Genomic DNA, 23,144 nt, shown 5'->3' on the forward strand with positions numbered 1-23,144 from the left:
TTTTTTTTTTTTTTTTTTTTTTTTTTTTTTTTTTGAGACAGGCTGGAGTGCAGTGGCACAATCTCGGCTCACTGCAGCCCCTGCCTCTCGGGTTCAAGCAATTCTCCTGCCTCAGCCTCCTGAGTAGCTGGGACTACAGGTGCATGCCACCACACCTGGCTAATTTTTGTATTTTTAGCAGAGATGGGATTTCACCATGTTGGCCAGGATGGTCTTGATCTCCTGACCTTGTGATCTGCCCGCCTTAGCCTCCCAAAGTGCTAGAACTACAGGCATGAGGCACTGCGCCCAACCCACTGTATCATTCTTATGCCTTTGCATACCCATAGCTTAGCTCCTACTTATGAGTGAGAACATACAATGTTTGGTTTTCTATTCCTAAGTTACTTTGCTTTAAAATAATAGTCTCCAGTCTCATCCAGTTTGCTGTGAATGCCATTAATTCATTCCTTTTTATGGCTGAGTAGTATTCCATTGTGCATATATATATACATATATATATAATATATATATAAAACTCACACTTTTTTATTCATTCGTTGATTGATGGACATTTGAGTTCCTTCCATATTTTTGCAATTGTGAATTTGTGCTGCTATAAATATGCATGTGCAAGTATCTTTTTTGTATAATGACTTATTTTCCTCTTGGTAGATACACAGTAGTCAGATTGCTGGATCAAGTGGTAGTTCTGCTTTTAGTTCTTTAAAGGAATCTCCACGCTGTTTTCCATAGTGGTGGTACTAGTTTACATTCCCACCAGCAGTATAGAAGTGTTCCCTTTTCCCTGCATCCACACCAACATCTATTTTTTATTTCTATTTTTTTTATTATGGCCATTCTTGCAGGAGTAAGGTGGTGTTGCATTGTGGTGTGGGTTTGCATTATGAAGCCCAAATGCCCTGCCCTAAATGAATCAAAAGTTAATCAGGAGAAGCAGACAACTAAGCAATCAATCTTATACAGTCATGTGTACGTTAATAGGGATAATTACAGGAAACTATGGGAACCCTAGGAATAATGCTTAACCCTGTCTCTGAGGTTTAGGTAAGGCTTCTTAGAGGAAGAAATATCAAAGATGAAAGATGATGGACAACTAGAGATGATCAAGGTGACACTAAGGGACACTAGGTCATCCCAAGCCTTTCACTCCGGGTCAACGTGGTAAACTGGAACTGAGAGGTTAATGAGAATATGTAGTATCACATGTCAAAGGCCACAGAACAGTGGAAAGGATATGCAAATGCAAATGAGCATGGAGCAATAAAGAATAAACAGACTTTAAATAAACGTATTCTAAATCGAATAAGCCGTTGCAAATCCTCAACCCTGGTCTATACGATACCAGCCCAGAAGGCTCTTCAGCATGCCCTTTGGCCTGAAATGCATTAAGGATTCAGAGGAAAATATTTGAATCTGATGTCACACTCCAGGCCTCTGTCAATGTGACATTTTTAAAATACTAAACAAAGTATTGATGGCAGATGTAAAATGGTCTCTATTCCCTATGCTAATGAATTGACCATTAACTGGAAATAAGCAGCCTGCTTTAATATTTAGATTCAAGCAGCTTCTGACAACACTCCTGTCTTGGCACTGGGCCCGGGTACTTGGGGGATGTATGGCGATTGGGTGGATGTCCTGTTAGAGGTGACAGCATCAGCACATAACGTGCCTCTTTTAACAGCATCTCTTTATTAACTTTTTGATTGTTGAGCTCCCACTACACACTGTTTCCAAAATCATTTATATTCAGTACTGATTGCTCAAACTTGCACACGGGTACAATCCATGGCAAGAACTTAAATGACAACATTATTGGTGTAAAAAATGTGAGACAAGACAAAGAGACTGACTTTCTGCAGCAGCGTTATTGGAGGATGAGGCTTAACACTGTAAAAGAACTAAATTCACTTGCTGAATTCTCTGCACCAAAAGGCAGCAACCCTTCGATTGCTCCTGGGATGTGTGCGTCCTTCTCTAGAAGGTGTTTTATGTTTCTTTTTGATGCCGTGGTAATAACATTATTAAAAATTAAATTGGAAGTGTATTTTCATTAATATACTTTCAAGGGAGTTTGCTAATTAGAGATCTGCAAAGCCCATCTTTTATCACTGGTTTTTACTTATTATAAAATGCTTTATACAATGATGGCTGAGAGTAAATTTTGCTCCACACCAAGAGAGAGAGAATGAAACTAAGCTGGATCTAACTGAGAACAAGCCCAACCTATTCTAATTAACACGATTCAATTGAACTGTAATGTTATTGAAACAACTGACTTTTATCATTTCAACTTAATTATTCTACAATAGGCAGAATGTATGTTGCTTCATGCTTAAAGCAATTTTGAAAGCGACATCTTTGAAGTATGGCATCAAGCAGTTTTTTTTTTTCCCTCACTCACAATTTGTGAATATTGTTTTAAAACATCATTAAGTCAAATAACCATAGTCTAATTAAGTCTTTTGTAGTTCTGAGGCAGTTTCATGAAATGCCACGGGATTTATTTGACTCTTTTCCTCACTTGACTGAAAGTTCTTGAGAGGCTGAGTGAATTTAAGCCCCAGAATCCTCAGCCTGAGGAAATAAATGCGGAAAAGTATTTGAGTTGAAGTAGTATTGCTTAATGTGATGATAGAAACACGAAACTGAAGGGCTCGCTCAGCAATTCTGCTAAAATATCACGATATTACTTAGGCAAGCCCTATTCCCGTCTTTGTGCTCAGATGGGCACAGCTGCAAAAGGATTAGTTAAGAAGTTGTAAGTAAACGAGCACTTGGGATTTAAACCATAAAAACCTGTCAAAGAACGATAAAGGACTCCTAGAGCTACAAGAAAAAATTATTATTATGTTTTTTAAACCTAAACATATTTGTTTGATGGACAAAAGAGTACCGCATTCCTCAAGAAATGGGTTCGGTCAGTCTCCTGGATGTGAAAACAGTAGAGCTAGCAGAGAGGCCAAAAAGGAGACCTTGTTTCGTGTTAGAAGAGGCTCTAAGCATTACAGTCTAACCGATTCACTAGAGATCTGGACATACTTTTTCGGCCATTTTTCTGATTTACCTTTTGAAAGTGCAGCTTTCAAAGAGGTCCAGGATGGGTTCCCAAGACTGTTGGCGTGCTGGGTTCAGCCCTTCTTGGGAACTGGGGCAAATTTCCAGGCCAAATAGAGGAAAGAACAGAACAGGTGTAATGTTAGTGATTGCTCTGCTCAAAACCTTCAGGTTATAGAAGACTTGGGAGCCCTGTGGAGTAAACTGATTTTCCCAGAGTCACTGAAGTCTTGTTACTTGCAGGAAATCCAAAGTTACAGGAGACTGAGATTGGGCAAAATGAGGTTGTATTGTGAGCCAGGCGAAATCACAAAAGTCTCTGACATTGGAAAGTTTGACAGAAAAGGGCTCATGTTTCAAAATAATTTCTGATCAATGTATATCATTTTTGCATCTTCTGAAGTTATAGCACTATTACATATACCATCTTGGAAGATCTTCGAAATTCAGCTTAATTAGCTATATTAAGTATCATCTATTCTGGTTAGTTGTAAAAGGAATAGTGGGGCCAGGCATAGTGGCTCACACCTGTAATCCCAGCTCTTCACCAGGCCAAGGCAGGTGGATCACCTGAGGTCAGGAGTTCAAGATCAGCCTGGCCAACATGGGGAAACCCCACCTCTACGAAAGCACAAAAATTAGCCAGGCATGATGGCAGGTGCCTGTAATCCCAGCTACTCAGGAGGCTGAGGCAGGAGAATCATTTGAACCTGGGAGGTGGAAGTTGCAGTGAGCAGAGATTGTGCCATTGCACTCCAGCCCGGGAGAGAGAGCAAGACTCCATATCAAAAAAAAGGAATAGTGGGCCATGAAGGCAAATGGTGAATGCACACTACACTTGCTCTTAAGGAAGCCATCATCATCTGGAGGAAAATGTGCACAACTAACTGTAATACAAGACTGCTATGATGTGGGCTATCATATGATATATTAATAAATAAAATACTAGTAAACCCCAAAGAAAGAAACTGTGCATTCCATCCGAAAGGGTTCAGAACAGCTTCAGAGTGGAGTTGACATTTGAATTGACATTGATAGATTCTATCGCTCATTCAACAAGAACTTAGGATTTACTAGGTCCTCGAACTGTCCTTATTTGTTGGGATATATTATTGTACACAATAGATACCCATCCCTGCCTTTGTGATGCCTGCACTCTATCAAGTAAGGTTTCTAAAAATGTACTGGGGAGAGAATTTTAGGGAGAGAGAGTACTGGGAACAAATTCGTGAATTATTACTTATGTACACAAAGTCTGGGGAAGCATCTACATAGTTGGAACACAAAGTTTATGTGTAGTAGCTATTGGGGCAGAACATAGCAGGAGATGGAGGTGGAAAGCACAGCAGGGAAAAGCCATAAATAGTATATTAGAAAGGTGGGGGCCGGGCACGGTGGCTCACACCTGTAATCCCAGTACTTTGGGAGGCCAAGGCAGGCGGATCACATAAGGTCGAGGGTTTAAGACCAGCCTGACCAACATGGAGAAACCCTGTCTCTACTAAATATACAAAATTAGCCAGGTGTGGTGGCACATGCCTGTAACCCCAGCTACTTGGAAGGCTGAGACAGGAGAATCACTTGAACCCAGGAGGTGGAGGTTGCGGTGAGCCGAGATGGCACCATTGCACTCCAGCCTGGGCAACAAAAGCAAAACTCCGTCTCAAAAAAAAAAAAAAAAAAAGAGGGATTTTAATCTCCAGGCAATTAAAAATTTTGTTCCAGGAAAGTGCTCTAATGAAGAATCTGAAACACAAAGCAAGTTTTAACTACTGTCATTGTTGCCTTGCGGCAGCCCTGGAAAATGCACAGAAATCAGTGTAAATGCCTCCAGGACTGACAGGATGCGGGAGGTCATGGGCTATGGGTACAGCCATGGTACTTACAGGCCTCCTTCAGATCCTTACTAATGTTTGAACTTTGGATTGCTATGGTTGTGTCGCGGAATCTATCACCAGGCTAGTGCTCCATTTAGGAAACTATGGGGGGAAAACAAACTTGGTTTGAGGCCATGCTAGGGGTTGTTACCTAAATCCCCAGAGAATGACCTATGAGGATATGGTGACTCCAAGAATAATTATAACAACTGGGATCTTTGGGGGCAAACCTATTTTTTTCAGGGCAAGCAGTCTTTGAGAAGACTCAGTAGATCTCCCTTGCCTACAATATATTAAAAACCATTATCCCATAGCGATCTGTATTATGCCTGAAAATCCTCTAGATTACAGGGTTACAGGATTCAATAAGTACCTGCCCAACTATATGATGAGAGCATTTCAACGTCCCAATACTATACTGAAATAAACAAATATGCAGTTTGTCAGACCTTGTTTATCATCAATGACTAGCTCAATCTTCATCTTCTCCTAAAAACTACATTGACCATACCAGCCGCAGCTCACTTTCCTAATTTTATAAGACTTTTATTAGTGCTACTATCTGCTTCTTAATTTCCTGTAAATGGGTGGGTGGACAGATAGATGGATAGACAGATAGACAGATAGATAGGTTACTTAATCATCAGAGTAAACTTCTTCAGAACTGTAATCAGACCCCAAGCTTAACAACTGGCTCAAAGTTGTGTGGTGGGACTTGCCAGCAAACATGAGTATCAGACTAGGGATCTACGGAGCTGGCCAGCTTTGAGCCCCTTTTCAGTGATTCTTATGGTGTAGTGTGAGGATCTTCTCTTTTAAAACTAACTAAAGTACTTATTTAAAAACAGTGTTTCAATGATTTTGTGCTCATTTAAAATATAAAAACCACTGCATTGTATTATTGACGACATAGGAAGGCAGTTGGTTTTTCACCGACAAGCAGCATAAAAGAAGTCCCTAAGATAGGGCAGGGTTCATTGCAAACGGCTCTATGAGTAATCACGTATCTGTAAGGGAGTTAAGGGGATCTTAAGTAGGTCAAGATAATAAGGGAACTGGATTTTTATTAAGCTTCCACTCAGACAGTCCTGTGTTAGATGCGTTGAAGCATTATCTCTTTTCATTTTCACTACGACTAGGTAGACTATTAATTTTTGCAAATGAAGCTTGACAAAGTTAAGCAACTTGCAAAGAGGCACCCAGCTACTCAAAGATAGAGCCAAGATTCAAGCCCAAGTCATTTGATTCCAAAATCATTCTCCAAATACGTCATGCTCAGACTCTAAAACTTGATAGCAATTAAAATGCTATTTAAATAGCATTTTTAAATTACTATTGTTATGCAGAAAGTGTCTTGTTTACAATGTCAGGTTTATGACTAAAATTTGTTTGTAAACAATGTGTGATAATCAATGAATTGCCTATTAGCAGTATTTTTAAATTTTTAAATGCAATGTGATTTTTTTGGTTAGGCCAATAGAAACACATTAATTTACTGTTTATATTAAATTATCCTGTTTTGTTTCAATCTTTCTGTTTTCCATACAGCTTTTTAAATTACAAAGTAATTCTATCATGGATTGCCATGTGACGTGCTTTATAAAAGCCAAGCATCATTGATATCTCAGAATACTAGGAGATATTTTGAGCTTGGTGAGAAATGAATGCACTCACAATGTACTAAAGGGAAGAGAATGTGGGGCATATTCAAGAAGTTTCAATGTAGGGAGAGTTGTGTGACTAGAGATAAAGGAATTTAAACCATGCTTTACTGTCTCACAGTTAAATATTAAGTCAGCAAAAGTCACCCACACTTATGGTAATGTGGTAACTCTATGAACAGAAACACACAAGTAATCCGAAACAGAAATCCTAGAAGGTAAAACCGTCCTGGGACCCATTTAATCCAGTGGTCAACAAACAGAATGGGACAGGCAAGGAAGGTCTGTGAAAGGCATTGCTAGCAAGAAAATTAGAGGTGTTTCAACCAAACTAGCCAAAGGTCAAGAGTTCATTTTCTACAAATACCTTTTACTCTGAACCCTGATGGAAAATAGAATGCTATGTGTCCATTTGACCTGAGACCTCTTGCAAAGAGGACTACACAAAAGAGGCTGAAGGCTTATTTTGTTTCTACTTCTGCAGACAGCCCATTCCAGCCTTGTGACATTGACTTGCAGGAGAAGCTGCTCCATGCTAGATGAACCAGAGAAACTGAGAAATATGATCCTGGAAGCCAGAGCAGAGGCTTTTTGTCTTTCTAATGGAACCCAGCATATCCAAGAGGGACCCACTTGGGCAACTCACACTTCAAACGTGCCACTGAATGAGTGAGAAGTCAGGATTTTAGTGATGATTGATAGTTTTTCATTTATTTCTCCTTTTATTTTGGGCTTGAGAATGTTTTCTCCTTATGACCCATATAAAGTCTAGAGTTAGGATGTAAAATGGAGAAATAAGCCCATACATTTTCTTTTCTTTCACATGATCTTATTGATGGAAATGCAGTTTGGTGAAGAAAAAGAACATGAGGTAGATCTGGTTCTGAACCCCTCTGGGTACATCTTACTAACTTTAGGATCTCTTTCCTCTCAATAAACTGGGGACCATCCTACTTACCTCATCTAGATGCTGTAAGGACCAAATGTGATTACATTTATGCCACTTTGCATTTGTCAGTATATAATTTTATAACATTATCAACATAACTGTCATGCAAACATAATGTAAGCATGTGCCAAAAATACACTTAACTCCTTAATGATGGAATCATCTGGATAGTAAATCTAGTTCAAAAAGGAATTTCAGAAAGAGTGGTTATACAGTCCAACAGGAGAAGCTAATGGAAATTAATATGCTGAGTTAGAGACAAAATTGATTATTGTTCTACAAGCAATAAAACCATAACCTTTGAGGTCATCTTCTGTACTAGATTTGCATCAGTTAGGTCTCTGTTGGACAAAAAATATCTAAGTTCACATGTAATTTCATAGTCTGGACCTTAGACAAGAGAAAATAGTAAAACAAACAAGGGTACAATCCTCTAGAGGATTAAATCATCCTTGGGTGGACCTGTTAGGCAATGATCCCATGTGACTTTGAAAATAAATACAGTCATTGTTCTTTTGTTTTATTTCCAAGTTTTAGATAATTTTCTCAGCAGTTCCCTATTGTGTCATAAATAATCTCCAAAGATTATTCATATTACCAAAAGTCTGGTGGCATCGTGCTTAGACCTGATTAATTTATATGGGGGCAGTACAAGATGTTCATTGACCGTGGAAGCCTCTGGGTATGGATAGCAAATTCAGAGCGGCTGTTTCAAGCAGCTACTAAGGACAGAAAATTAACTTCTGTAAGAAAATTTCAAAAGGAATCTCTCATTGCATTTTCAGAATCCTTTCTTCAGAATTTTTTTTCTCTTATTGGCTTTTTATTCCAAGTTGTATTAGTTTCCTATTGCTTTTTAAGAGAATTATCACAAGCATAGTCGTTCAAAGCAACACAAATTAATTCTCCTACTGCTTTGGCAGTGAAAACTCTAACACAAGTCTCATTGGGCTAAAGTCCAGATGTTGGTAAGGCTGATTCCTTCTGGAGGCTATAGAGGGAAATCAGTTCCCTTGCCTTTCCCAAGGTCCAGGGATTCCTGTAATCATTTGGCTTGTGGACCCTTTCCTCCATCCTCAAAGCCAGCAATGTAGCATCTTTCAGTTTTTCAGTCTCTTTCTCGCTGTCTTCCATTGCTGTCATCCCATCACCTTCTGTCTGACCCTTCCGGGGTCCCTCTTATAAGGACCCTGTGATTATATTAGGCCCACCCAGATAATCCGGGATGATCTCCCCATTTTAAGATCCTTAATTGATCCCATCTGTGTAGCTTCTGTTGCTACCTTCTATGTTTCAGGGATTAGAACACGGACAATGGGGGAGAGGGTGACATTTATTCACCCTACCACACAAAGGTAAGAAACTCCATTCAAGAAACGCATCTGCACAATACTCCTATAGCACCTAGACATTTTAGTGAATTTCTGAGTGCCCAACATCTGATAGATTTCCTGGCCTACTAGAAAATTGTCTTCCTTTTTACCTGTAAGTTTACGATCATATAAATCATAGAATAACAGACCAGTTTCTGGAGAGGCCTTTCTGAACCTTGGTTCCACACTAGGAACCATTAAGGAAAAAGGAATTTCAGCACTTTTTCCTTAATGGTGGGTTTGCTACACCTGATTAAAAAAGATATGTATTATTTGTAATAAACCAGATACATACCTGGTATATTAGTCAGGATTCTCCAGAGAAACAAAACAAATAGAAGAGAGAGAGACAGAGAAAGAGAGAGGGAATATGATTTATTTTGAGGAACTGGCTCATTCAATTATGGTGACTGAGAAGTCCCATGACCTGCCATTTGCAAACTGGAGACCCAGAAAAGCAGATGGTGTAATTCAGTCTGAGTCCGAAGATCTAAGAACGAGGGGAGCTGATGGTATAACTCCCAGTATGACGGTAGTAGAAGATGAGATGAGACGGCCTAGTTCAACAATAAAGCAGAAAAAAGGAAGCAAATTCCTCTTTCCTTCACCTTTTGTTCATCTCAGACCCTCAACAGATTGGACTGGATGATGCCCAATCACAGTGGAGAGAGCAGTCTTCTTTATTGGACCCCACAATTCAAATGCTCATCTCATCTGGAAACACTTGCACAGACACAGCCAGAAACGTTTAATGTGGGCCCCCGTGACCCAGTCAAATTGACACATGAAATGAACCATCACACCTGGTGTGACCTTACACAGCCAATTTATTCAACTACAGCCTGGTTATAAAAACGACAGATGTGTATTGATTTTATGCAAATAACCACATTGCCATAAAAGCTAGTAAGTTGTCTCTGAATTCTGAGGGGTCAGGGAGAATAAGGTGCCATATAAAGAATGTGTCATTTACAGGTTACCAAAGAGAGAGTTAAAGAGATCAGGAAGAGAATGAATCTTTGCATTCTTTTAATAAGATATATAAAACCATATCTTATTAAAAAATAATATCAAATGATCTTATTATTTAATAATATCTTATTATTTATTATTATTTAATAATCTTATTAAAAGACCATATCTTATTAAAAGAATAAAAGAAATGACCCAGGTATCCCAAGATATCTTATAATAAGATATTAAAGCCATATAACCACAATTAGATTCCCCTCAGCAGTTCACTTAATCCTACTTGTCTTATAACTAGTGGATGTTGGATCAACACTTGGCTTTCAAATGTCTTCTGCTCCTGGACTATTAAAAAGAGTCCTGAAAATCCGANAATAATATCTTATTATTTATTATTATTTAATAATCTTATTAAAAGACCATATCTTATTAAAAGAATAAAAGAAATGACCCAGGTATCCCAAGATATCTTATAATAAGATATTAAAGCCATATAACCACAATTAGATTCCCCTCAGCAGTTCACTTAATCCTACTTGTCTTATAACTAGTGGATGTTGGATCAACACTTGGCTTTCAAATGTCTTCTGCTCCTGGACTATTAAAAAGAGTCCTGAAAATCCGATCCCATCCTCTGGTACAGTTAGTCGTCTAAGTGACACCTTAATATCCAAAGTCTATACCAATGACTGTTTAAAGTGCCGATCGGTAAGAGTATTTTTTGGCAGCATGTTGCCATGAGGCTCTGATACTGCCATTCTCTGACAAAGGCTATTTCCAGACTGTAGTTTATAGCAAAACCTTCAGAAAAACATGAGAGTAAAGCAGAAACCACTTGTTGATGATGGGAATGAAAGTCTGTCTGAGACGAGGACATAGAAGGTAAGTGATCATTTGTCGTCTTGTTAACAGCAGGCTAAATATTCCATTTTAAAAGAGAGAAAATAAAACTACAGTCTTACATTAATGTAGTATTTGGCAGAAAAAAGATTCACAAAACTTAAAATATATATCTTATTAATAAACCAATTAAAGCTGGGTAAACTTTGCCAAAAATGTAACACACTTCTTTGTTTTTATTCAGACTCATTACATGCATATATTATACTCCAAGGTAAATAAAATTCTGTTTCCTCCAACCTTCTATACTACACACACTTGTGCTTTGCCATTCACTACACTGTTTCATAATTTGGAACATATTTGCTTTTCACTATGTAAACAAAGATATACCTCATTACCTTATACACATAAGCTTGCGTAAAACAACCCCCTAGAGACACAGGCATTCTTTGAACATCATCTTCAAAGTGGCAAAAACAAAATGTTCATTAATATGACTCTAAGTTACAGCTTCTCTGTAACACATAGAAATAAAAAGATGTATCTAGACATTCATAGTTACCGTTATACACACATAATTATACACACACTAATGGTAACCATCATGCCAATATTATCTCTTAATGAGAAGTGACCCAGATATCCCAAGATTATCCATCAGTTAACTTGATTTTACATTAGCTCGTGATATTAAACGTAATAGAAACATGGAAATTACATTTCAACTGATACATTACAAAGTGTAAAAACTGTTTATATAAAAATTTTGCCAAATTCTAACTCGATATAATTACATATAATTTTAAATCTTCATTTTAAACATTATGTGTCAATGCTATCTTGTCTCATTGGTAAACCAGTATAAGAAGTTTTAAGGAGTTCAGATTAACTAGCCTCTTTTCAGGAAACCAAAAACAAATCTGTAAAACTAAAATGTAAATCAGAACTATATAACTCAGAGTGATAATATTAAGGGAGAGATATGTAATGCTTTTTAAGCTAATTTAAAAAAATCAATTAAATGTGGTCAAATATGCACTTTACATAAACTTGCATTTTTACATAGAAATGCTTCCAAGCTAGGAATTTCTGTGAACTTTTTCAAGGGAAGCAATACAATGTATTTAAACTTCAGTTTCTCTGTAACATGAGAATCCTGAGAATATTGATATAAGTAATCAAATCTATAAATAATAAAAACAGAAAATCTTTAATTCGCAAGGTGTTATTCATACACAATGAGATGAAAAGGCTTTTTTTTTTAAATTTCCAGAGATAGATAGCTATTGAAGGCTGCAGCTTTAGTTCTATAACCTTAGCCATGTCTTGAAAGGAATCACAGAACACAATAACTCAGGAGGACAGAAACGTTGGTTGTCATTTCCAGTGAACCTGAAACATAATCTTGCTCAGAGAAAAGGAAAGTGCTAAGAAACCAGGTTTTCAGTCTTCTCTCACCCTGCAAAGAGTTAGATTACCTGCATCTAGCTGATAGATCACTATATGATGAGAACAAAGTGCCAGGTTCACAATTATTCCTGCCACCAAAGGAGAACTTAACAGCCATGTGCAGATCAGGTGCACATGGACACCGGTATCCCCGTGACTGTGTTCATGAGACTTGCCTAGCAGTCAAATACCTACTACTTCATATACTCGGCTGTGACCCAAACAAGGAGACACAAAATGCTCTTCTGAGTAGGCAGTGGAGGTGGCATAGTGGTCTGAGACCAAATAGAGGTGCCTGCACCCAGTTGTGGAGGAGAAATGACTGAAGCTGTGAGTTAGGTAAGGCACTTGTCGGCTGACAGACTTGGCCAAAACTCAGAATCAAAACACACAATCATAAGACGAGACAAGACAAGACAAGACAAGACAAGACAAGACAAGACAAGACAAGAGAGTCAGCAAAAGTAAAGTTTGTTGCTACTTAGGGTTTGCTCTAGGACTGGAGTGTTGTATGTTTTATTTTGTTTTGTTTTGTTTTGTTTTAAAGATGTTTCTGAGCTTAAATGGCACATAACATGGGCTCTGGCAGGTGAGTGTAGTTGGACACCATCGTAGGACCATTTCCAATTTTAAGCCAGTTATATATGTGACTCGAGTACAAACATAAGAAAGCAAGTATTGAAGATGTGTCTAACTGAGGGAACCAGCAGGATGATAAAGCTTGTTGTAAAAAGATGGAGAGGCACGGCGGTTCTAGAGGCCACCAGGGAAGTCAAAGCATCAGGAAAAATAGCTAATGCATGTGGGACTTAACAACCTAGCTGATGGCGGACATGTGTGGCAAACCACCATGGCACGCATTTACCTGTGTAACAAACCTGCATATCCTGCACATGTACCCCAAAACTTAAAATAAAATAAAATAAAATAAAATAAAATAAAATAAAAAGTTGGCTAATGTCCTATAGGTCAACACAATTATAATTTCTGAGGTTATCTTTTCTATTAGATAGAAATCATTTACATCTCTGCCACATACAAATCCTACAAATTAACATGTAATTTCACAGAATCTGCATCTTAACAGTAAATTAAAAAATAAAGATACACCTCTTTAGAGAATCAAATCACCCTTGGGTGAGGCTATTGTACTATGACCACCATGACAAAGAAGGTCACGCAACCTTTTTTTTTTTTTTGCTTCATTTTCAAGTTTTATAAATTTTATTAACAAATAGAATAGTCACTTAAAAGCAGTTTTTGTCTTCACCTTGATCTAGCAAGGAAAGCTAACCTTTGAGTTTGCCATGAGCCTTCCATACACAATGTTCTCAGAAGAAAACATAGTTTCCAATATGTAAGTGAAGAATAAGAAGTCTCTCTCAACAGGAAACAATTTATTCAGTTTGGCAAAGGACAATGGCTGTGTCGAGGAAAATTCTAGGAAGGGAGGATTTACATTCTTTTACATATTTAAATTCCTTTTCAACAGATGCTAGCGAGGTTGCAGAGAAAAAGGGATGCTTTCACACTGTTGGTGGAAGTATAAATTAGTTCATCCCTTGTGGAAAACACTATGGCAATTCCTCAAAGACTTAAATATAGAAATATCATTTGACCCAGCAATCCCATTACTGGGCATATACCCAAAGGAATATAAATAATTCTATTATAAAGATACATGTACACTTACGTTCATTGCAGCATGATTCACAATAGCAAAGACATGGAATCAACCCAAATGCCCATCAATGATAGACTGAAAAAAGAAAATGTGGCATATATGCACCATGGAATACTATGCAGCCATAAAAAGGAATAAGATCATGTCCTTTGCAGGGACATGGATGGAGTTGGAAACTCATCCTCAGCATAGTAACACAAGAACAGAAAACCAAACACCACATGTGCTCACTTATAAGTGAGAGTTGAATGATGAGAACACATGGACACATGGAGGGAAACAAAACACACTAGGGCCTGTCAGAGATGGGGAGAGGGGAGGGAGAGCATCAGGAAGAACAGCAAATGGATGCTAAGCTTAATACCTAGGTGATGGGAAGATCTGTGCAGCAAAACACCATGGCACACATTTACCTGTGTAACAAACCTGCATATCCGCACATGTACCCCTGAACTTAACATAAAAGTTGAAGAAAAAAAATCCCTTTCAGAAAAAATAAATAAGTAAAAGAAATCATTTTAACTAATGACATTAAGAGTTGATTATCATAAGAGCCCAGAGTCAGGTGCTAGCCCCTTACTTCCCTAATAATAAAATGTATGCATTTAATCTGGACAACAAATACCTTGAGAAAGAATATACAAATAAGATATTCATGAAAACTTTTATTTTTCTTTTTTTAGCTCTTGATTCCTGTCTCTTGATTATCAGATAGTGTGTCCAGTAAGAGGAATGAGGAAAACTCACAGTATTTGATTTAGTTGCTATTAAGCAGTTGTAGACATGAAGGTCTGATGCAGGGTAGAAAATAAAGCTCTTTCCTAAAATAGGGACAATAGTTTAAGTATTGTTTTCTGTTTTAAGTATACTATAATTGTCCCCTCTGCAAATGCTTCTCCATAAGGCAAGCACATGGTAATTATGGATAATATAATTATATATCATTATCTAAATTGTATATGCTTCAGCCCTGTCCCAGAAAAATGAATTCCTCATGGATCCTATTCATCACATCCTGGAAGCAGTCATTGCATATTCACCCTAATCAATAGTGTATTGATGATGAATAAATGCTTATCAACAATGAGTTTGCAGAAAAACAAAGAACATATACAGAAATGCGGCTAATCTAGGGAATGAGAGGCAGGAAGACATGGGCAATTGTGCCAGTAAGGGAAATTTGACGTTGAAGGTCAAAGATATTTCCTTTCAGTGAAGAACCACACAGGGAGTCTTTGTAGATATTTGAGGCAGAGAAGGAAGCATTGTTAAAACATGAAAAGGGAACTTTTTTGCCACTTGGATGAGCAGGAGAAAAAGCAAGAAGTAGGAATTACTCTGCACCAGTGATGGGAACACTAAGTTCAAGAATAAAATCAGTGCAAGAGAACCCAAACAAAGGGACACAACAGGCACAGTTAGGGAACGAAATTGGATTTCTGAACTGGGTTTTAAGACCCCGCTATAAGCTATATCCTCCACTAAGAGATAAATGCTACCAATTCTATACATTTTCAGAGACCCCTGTAAACTCTGGACAATGTACCAAATTGACTCACAACATGAGCCCCATAAAGGAGAAGTTGCCTTTAGAAAAAAGCTTTCTGAAAATCCTGTAGAATTTAATGAAGATAACTACCTCCTTTCAAACAGGTCAGGAGGACAGTTGGAAGAGTACATTGTTTAGAGGCATGAAAAAGGGACCTGAAAACTGACTTAATTCAAACCCCCAACACAGTAGACATTTCCACTCAACCAAAGCGTTACACAAATTGTTCTCAGCAATCAGACAGATGTTGTAAGTCTAACACAGCAGCTTATTTCATGGCTCTCGTTTAACCCATCAATTCACAAAGCCAGCCTTTGGCTTGCAAAATAAGAAGGAATGACCAGAGTACAAAAACTAGAATTGAGGTGTGACAGGGAGAAAAAGGAGAATGTAATGCCAAGAGGTGTACCTAAATAAGACACAAGAGGACACCTCCTACTTGTGTTGATTGGTGATAGTTTTTGTCCCATTGCAGAGACTTGATTACCTAGATCTCAGCCAGTGTGATAACAGGTGTTACTACTGACCATAAAGATATGCCATTCATTTTTAAAGCTACTGCCAGCGTTTGATATTACGGTCTTCCTTGGCAATAAACTCTAGAGACTAGGTACTAGGATCTGAAGAAGCATTTCTTTTTATGTGTTATAGCACGTAGGCAACACCTAGTTTGCCATCGAGATGGCTTAGAGGAAAAAGTTGGAGCTTTTCTTTTCTACATATCATTCCCTACTATTGATTTCACTTCCAGCACTATTAAGTGATAAAATATACTTTTGTCACAGTATCCATTCTAACTGAATGGTAGTTAAAATACCATTGGAAATACGCTTTGGCCAATTATACTGGTTCCTTACATTTAAGCTGATTTATTAACGTCCTCTTTATGAAATTCTGTCTATCCTGCTGTGGAACTATTTTCATTAATATTTAAAGGTGTGCAAGTTGGTGGGACAGGGAACTGGAGGAATTGTGCTATCCCTATGTTCATATTTGGGCATATGAATATGATTGTATACGTTTTGTTCTATGAGAACTACCCGCTAACCAACATGCTGCTTACAATATTAACCTTCTCCAAGTCATTCTCCCCAATTATAAAAGAGATATCAAATCATCTTCCTATAATGCACATCTGACCATGGCAACACATGTTTAAAACACCCCCATGATTCCCCAAAAGTCTACTGAGCAATGTCCAAGCAAACTAGCATGCTTCATAACACCTTTATAAACAGACTACTGGCCTTCCTAGGCTCATTTCGCATCAGTTCTTACTTTGCATTAGAGTCTCATGGCAAACTTAAAACGTATTCTTTATTTCACGTTTTTACGCAGCCCATGAATCTTTGCTTGGTGGGCTTATCCTTTGTGAGCTCAAGCATTCTTGCCTTCAGGAATGCTTTGCTGACTCTTTCCCTGCAGTTGGGATAAGTGCTCTTCTCCATACTTCATTCTTCAATATTCTATGCAAATCTTTATCCTCAAACCTAAAGTGCTTTATGGAAATCCATTAATGTGCTTGTTCCTACTAAACTGTAAACTTCTAGGTGCTGTATTCTCATCACACTTCCCTGCACAGAGAAGATACTCAATAAATGAATATTTTCCAAACGAATTAATAGTGAAAACATAATTGAACCAAATTCTGTAGTCTTTTCTCCCCAGCCAGATAGTAATATGTTTTACATTAAAATCTGAGTATAACAACTGTGTTTTATGTTTTTGTAGCCCAGCTTGCAGATCATAGGTGCTTAATGAATCACTTTCAACTTCATTAAACCCCTCTACAGTATCTTGCCTATGATTGTAGAAATCCAGAGCTAAAGCTCGTTTTATGCAAAATCTTCCCTTAATGTGCATTCCTCTGTGGCCTAAAAAAAGGATAAAATGACTCAACCAAGGCCACAAAACTTGATAGTGGCTTAAAGACTAAACTTGATTTCTTGACTCCCAATCAAAGATATTTCACCACTTTTAGATGGGATTATGAGTTGAGAAATTAATGAGTTGGCCTGAAGTTACACTGCAGATATTCAGCTCCAGAGGTCTGGAAAATGCAATGTTCTTTCCACTGCATTGCTCTGCCTCTTGGCCAAATGGGTAAATACATTCAACAGATACACATGGCTCAAATAACTGCAAATACAGTGTAATTCTTCAGGATCTTCCCATTTTATGCCTGTCTAATGAATCTGGTAAAGTCAAGAGGGAGAAAAACAGCTAAGTGGATACAAATATCTGAGTTTTCCTTTATCCCCAGTTGTAAGTGAAACTCAAATAAACAAGGTTGCCAAAAATCACCTAATGATTGAAGCTAAAGACTCTCCCAAGGGCCACCACTTTCTATTTAATAAAACCACCAGAGATATCCAATGTGAGTTCTGGGAAAGGCAAACTATTGTGAATGTTTTATTATTTGAAATGATGTTGATGTGTAGGGTAGGCAGAAGAGCAGCTCCCTCAAAAGATACCCATGTCCTCAGCCCTTGAACCTGTAAATGTTACCTTATGTAGCAAAAAGGCCTTTGCATAGTGATTAAATTAAGAATTTTTGAGATGGGGAGATTATCCAGGTGAGTTCTAAATACAATCACAAGTGTCTTTATAAGAGAGAAGCAGAAGGAGTTTTTTTTCTTTTTTTCTTTTCTTTTTTTTTTTTTTTTGTCTTTTTAAGATGGAGTCTCACTCTGTCATCAGGCTGGAGTGCAATGGCGCGATCTCAGCTCACTGCAACCTCTGCCCCCCAGGTTCAAGCGATTCTCCTGCCTCAGCCTCCCAAGTAGCTGGAATTACAAGCATGCGCCACCATGCCTGGCTACTTTTTTGTATTTTTAGTAGAGAAGGGGTTTCACCGTGCTAGCCAGGATGGTCTCAATCTCCTAACTTCAGGTGATCCGCCTGCCTTGGCCTCCCAAAGTGCTGGGATTACAGGTGCAAGCCACTGTGCCCGGCCTGTTTTGTTTGTTTGTTTGAGACAGAGTCTTGCTCTGTCGCCCAGGCTCCTGGAGTGCAATGGAAGGATGTTGGCTCACCACAACCTCCACCTCACAGAGGGAGCTTTTATGCAGACAGAAGGGGAGGAGGAAATGTGATCATTGAGGCAGAGGTTGGAGTGATGGAACCACAAGAGAAGGAGGAATGCCAGAAGCTACCAGAAGCAGAAGGAAGCAAAGAATAGGGTCTTCCCTCGAGCCTCCAGAGACAGCTCGGTCCTGCTGACACTTTAATTCCAGCCAGTAATACTGATTTTGGATTTCAGGCCTCCATAACCTTGAGAAAATAAATTTCTGTTGTTTTGAGCACCCACGTTTGTGATTATTTGCTACAGCAGCCACGGGAAATTACAATGCCCAAATGATGCAGACACGCTAAGTCATCAACAGCCTAAAAACTCTGCAATACATCATTGGACTATATTGCTCTATATTCTTTTCACAGAGAAAGAAAAAGCAAGGACTCACTTCCACTCAGCCATATCTCAAAAGGAATTTGAATTGACCTTGGAAAACAGAATATTGTGATTTGTCAGACTTTGTGTATTCCATGTGCAGACTATTTTACAGCAGTTTTCTTCATACTGTCCATTTAGGTAGCCACGATGACAGGTTTGACTGGGTTAGGGTGTTAGAATTGACAGAATAAATGAGTGCTAATAAAATGACGACGTGTTCTGCTATCATATTGCTGAACCAGTGCAATGGTTTATAACAGCATGATGAAACCAAATAATTGGATACTGTGATGGATTTGAGGTATTATAATTTTGATGGTCTCAGGAATTAGGATAAATGTTTAACAGTAACAGCCACATTTCTTCTTGTCCACAGGCTCGGTGGGATGGCTTGACTGGGCATATCACATTTAATAAAACCAATGGCTTGAGGAAGGATTTTGATCTGGACATTATTAGTCTCAAAGAGGAAGGAACTGAAAAGGTAACCTCCTTAATAATAAGTAAATAAAATAACAAATGAGCATTGCTCAAGCATTTTTACTAAATTGCACAGACAAGTAAGTGAATGATGAAGTGATTCTCTCAGCATGTTATTTTACATCCAGTTTTTTTATCTCTTTTATCTGCGGATAGAAGTTGATGTGCTAGATTCTTAAATTTAATGTCTTAGTAATAGCAATGCTAACTAGTGTTTATATTGTGCTTCATTTATATAGCAAGTGTGTTTATATTATTACATATATAACCCTAGAGTTGGGTGTCATTAGGCCCATGTCTTAAAGCTTTTAACAAATTGAGTGTAGACTTGGAAAAGCAGAAGCTGTCAATGGTTTATTGATGGAATGGCATCCAAGGGTTACCCAGAAATCAATTTTAATTGCACATTTCATTCCATTTTGAGATTGGTGACAGGCAGAATAAAGTAGGATAGAAGAGATGTACTGGAGCAAATTAACTTTGCATTCTTAATTTTAGGACAAACATCAAAAAACTGTATTTTAATGTTGGGTTCTCATTTTAGGATTATTTTAGTTGTAATTCTGAATCTCTCCATGTTTAAAGTTCTACTTTAGTGATTATTTAGAGTAATACCAATGTAAACTATTTGGTTAAATAATAATGATAAAAGAATTTGGCTTCTCAGTATATTTTATTATGCAAATTTTAATATTCATGACTATACGTTGGAATTAACACTTAGAAGCTGAAGATTTTACACTGAGAATCTTATAGAAAACAATTGAAACCCCAAAACAATCACCTCAACAGAAAACTCTATAATCTGACATTTTTTTCCCACTATAGTGAATAAGACAGTGTGCTTAATATAACAGTGGCTTTGGGAACAATCGATTGCTTGCTTAATTAGATTAGTTGGGTTGATTTTTTGTAAATGAGGTAAGGTTTTCATTTCTGTTTTCTTGTTTTTGTTAACTAGGACACATTTTTTTTGCAGGTGCTAACTACCCCTCCCTCTCAAAAAAACATTAATGGGAACAAAGATCATTTAGGCCGAATGTATTAGAAGGTGACCCAGTGGTGTGAAATGTTTGAGGAAAATAATTAGTTTGCAGTTTTGAGGGTACACATTACACATGCAGGTTTCTCACTTCAAAAATGCCTCTCCCACCTTCTGGCTTCCTCTTCACCCTGATTTGCCCCTCTGTTGGTCTGACATGCTCTGATAGAGCACAAGACATCCAGCCAGCCTCCACAATGGTGTGTGTGGGATGCTGGCTGGAGGGAACAAAAGAAAAAAAATACTTGTTATCATCTAAAAGCCTATAATTGTTTAAAGAAAATGTCTGCTTCTTGAAGCACGAGTCTTTTCCCCACTCTGTTCTCCTCTTACGTATAGCACTGCAGGGGGAAGAAAAGCTGTTAAGGAAACATCTTTTTGGCTAGGTGAATGATGAAATAGATGGAGAGCTATTGTTATGCTTTCACAGCTACCTACACACTGTAATATTATGCACATTGCATTGGTGTTTTGCCATCAAAGGCAAAATCGAATTAGATGAAAGCGTTTTGTGTTTGTTTCTTACCTCTTCACTGTTTGCAGTAACTTTTCTTTCTTCAGGTGTCTTAAGCTCAATTCCTGAGAAGGCTGATTGGGCCTTAAGGCAATGAGGGAAGCCAACAAGTCTCTCTCAGGAGCCGAGGGAGGAAATGCCCAATCTTTTTATGTCAGCCTCTCTTGGATTCAATAGGGAAAATTATTAGAAAAATCCCATTCTCACTTTCACTCAAATTTCTACTGCCTGGAAACCTATCATCAAAGAATAAGTCATCAAGGATACTTCTTCTTTTGGTTAGGAATTATGTGTGTGTGTGTGTGTGTGTGTGTGTGTGTGTGTGTGTGTGTGTATTGATTGATTTGCTGGTTGATTGATTGATTTTAGTTATCCATGTCTTAAAAGGGTCTTCTTAAGGAACACTGAAGACCCTTAACACTGCAGCATACCTGTATACATTGAAAAGCACTTTAAAGCATTTTCTGGTGTGCAAAAGGAAAAGTAAAAATTGAGTCTTACCACCAGGTAACTTCTAGGAGACACAAGTCTTGATTTATCTCTTTGCTGTTCCTATTGTCAGGCTTTATACTGAATTAAGATGCAAATTCCAAACAATGGGTGGGAACTGTAACACTCCAAGCACTCACACACCATGATTCCTTCTGGGTTTCACTCTCCATTTTAATTAAGTGCTATTTTTATTTTATTTTTCTCTCTGAAAACCAAGGCTGCTGGCGAAGTGTCTAAACACTTGTATAAAGTGTGGAAGAAGGTTTGTACTCTGACAACACCTGCAGGAAACCTGGGGGTGGGATGGGGATTGGAAAAGCCTGCGCCCTTCCAATGTTACCAGACCTGTAGCTCTCCAATTGCAGTTTAGAGGGGACGTTCCGTGTAAAGAGGGAGGAGGAGTGATTGAATATGCTCTCTCTCAGCAACATCACCTGTGAATTGAAAACAGGTTTGCAATGGATTAAATACTGATGGATTAAATATTTGCCCTAAGATTATTTTTGTTTCTCCCAGGCAGGATCAGTCCCTGTTAGGATTGAAAGCAGGTAACTGTAACAGAAGGAGACACTGACCTACTTATATTCCTTCTCAAATCACTAAATATTTTCCCTAAGGGGGATAAAAACAACAATAGATTTGATCCATGAGACTAGTCAAATAGGCTACAGCGTCAGAGCGCTAGGACATCTCCTCCAATGTCACCACCACAAAATATGAACCATTTTCAGAAATTTCCTTTTCTCATGAGCTATCTTTTGTTTTGCACGATATCTTCATCAGAGCATACTGTCTTGCAATTTGTTTTAGAGCCACAGTTCTAAAGAGGATACAAACATTAGGGACCTTGGAAAGGAAATGAGATTAGTGAATTATAACACCCACTATTTTATAGTTTATTATACAGTGCCATGTTGCCAATAAATGTGCAGAGCTTTATATAAGCAAATATGAGACATTAAAAACATTTGAATCAGAGAAAGGTCCCCCTGATAAGCAAACATTTTCTTTCATCTCCTCTTTCTCTTTCTCTTCCTCCTCTCCTTCCTTCCCTCTCTGTCTCTGTCTCTCTAAAACTACTTGGTAAAAAAAGATCTATGGACTGATGAATAGATCTTAAATTGCTTCAGGTTGTTCAACTTGTCAGGTTCACTTTCATCTTTCAAATTATCAGCTATGTCACAGAAAGTGTACACAAGTTTCTCCCTGTAGCCAAAAACCTTGTCTCCCTCTTAGTAGCACTCAGTGATGAATTCAAAATTTTTTTCTTTTTAAGTTTTCAGAGCACAGGTTTAAAAGCCTTGTTTTAATCTTCAGTGAACAAGGCTACTAAGTGCACGTAGAAGGTGATCTGGTTTCCTCACTACAATTTCACTGGTAAATAGATGAACCTAACTGGCACCCAGAAAAAGAAAAAAAAAAAAAACCTATTACACTAATCTATCTTGAGACTCTGGGCACTTTGAATTAATCTAACACAAATATCCTAGGGAATGGAATCCAAGCTTTGAAATTATATACAGGGGAGGGGGGATGCCCTCTATTTGTCACTAAGCTGCAAGAGCCACACACGCTCCCCAGGGATGTAACTTTCTGGTCTTGATCCTCCATGCCTTCATGCCTCTTCCTTCCTGGTAGCCCATCATGTTCCTATATTGTAAGTTGTATATACCATGGTGTGCTGTTTTGTGTTATGACTCCTCTTCAAAAATTCACGGTAACGTGAGTTCTAGCACAGGCGACACAGT

General features: G+C 38.1%; 1 protein-coding gene and 1 long non-coding RNA gene across 6 annotated transcripts in view; one reads left to right on the forward strand and one right to left on the reverse strand.

Moving 5' to 3' along the window:
• Nucleotides 1-23,144, forward strand: part of GRIK1 (glutamate ionotropic receptor kainate type subunit 1) — a 416,597-nt gene that overhangs the window by 334,208 nt on the left and 59,245 nt on the right. For 3 of the 5 annotated variants that reach the window (XM_017856143.1, XM_017856153.1, XM_017856159.1), the window contains exons 8-9: nt 19,245-19,352; nt 21,614-21,658. In XM_017856143.1, the coding sequence (XP_017711632.1) occupies nt 19,245-19,352; nt 21,614-21,658 (153 nt within the window). The remainder of the gene's footprint in view (nt 1-19,244; nt 19,353-21,613; nt 21,659-23,144) is intronic. The other 2 variants (XM_017856176.1, XM_017856168.1) reach the window with 1 other exon arrangement.
• The window catches only part of LOC108518044 (uncharacterized), a 69,999-nt gene that overhangs the window by 12,762 nt on the left and 34,093 nt on the right, over nt 1-23,144 (reverse strand). The window contains exons 3-4 of the long non-coding RNA XR_001882273.1: nt 21,406-21,830; nt 20,482-20,608 (exon numbers count right to left, since the gene is read on the reverse strand). This is a non-coding gene — a long non-coding RNA (uncharacterized LOC108518044). The remainder of the gene's footprint in view (nt 1-20,481; nt 20,609-21,405; nt 21,831-23,144) is intronic.

Source organism: Rhinopithecus bieti, unplaced genomic scaffold (genome assembly GCF_001698545.2).
Source record: "Rhinopithecus bieti isolate Rb0 unplaced genomic scaffold, ASM169854v2 scaffold_1295, whole genome shotgun sequence".
NCBI classification, from domain to species: Eukaryota; Metazoa; Chordata; class Mammalia; order Primates; family Cercopithecidae; genus Rhinopithecus; species Rhinopithecus bieti.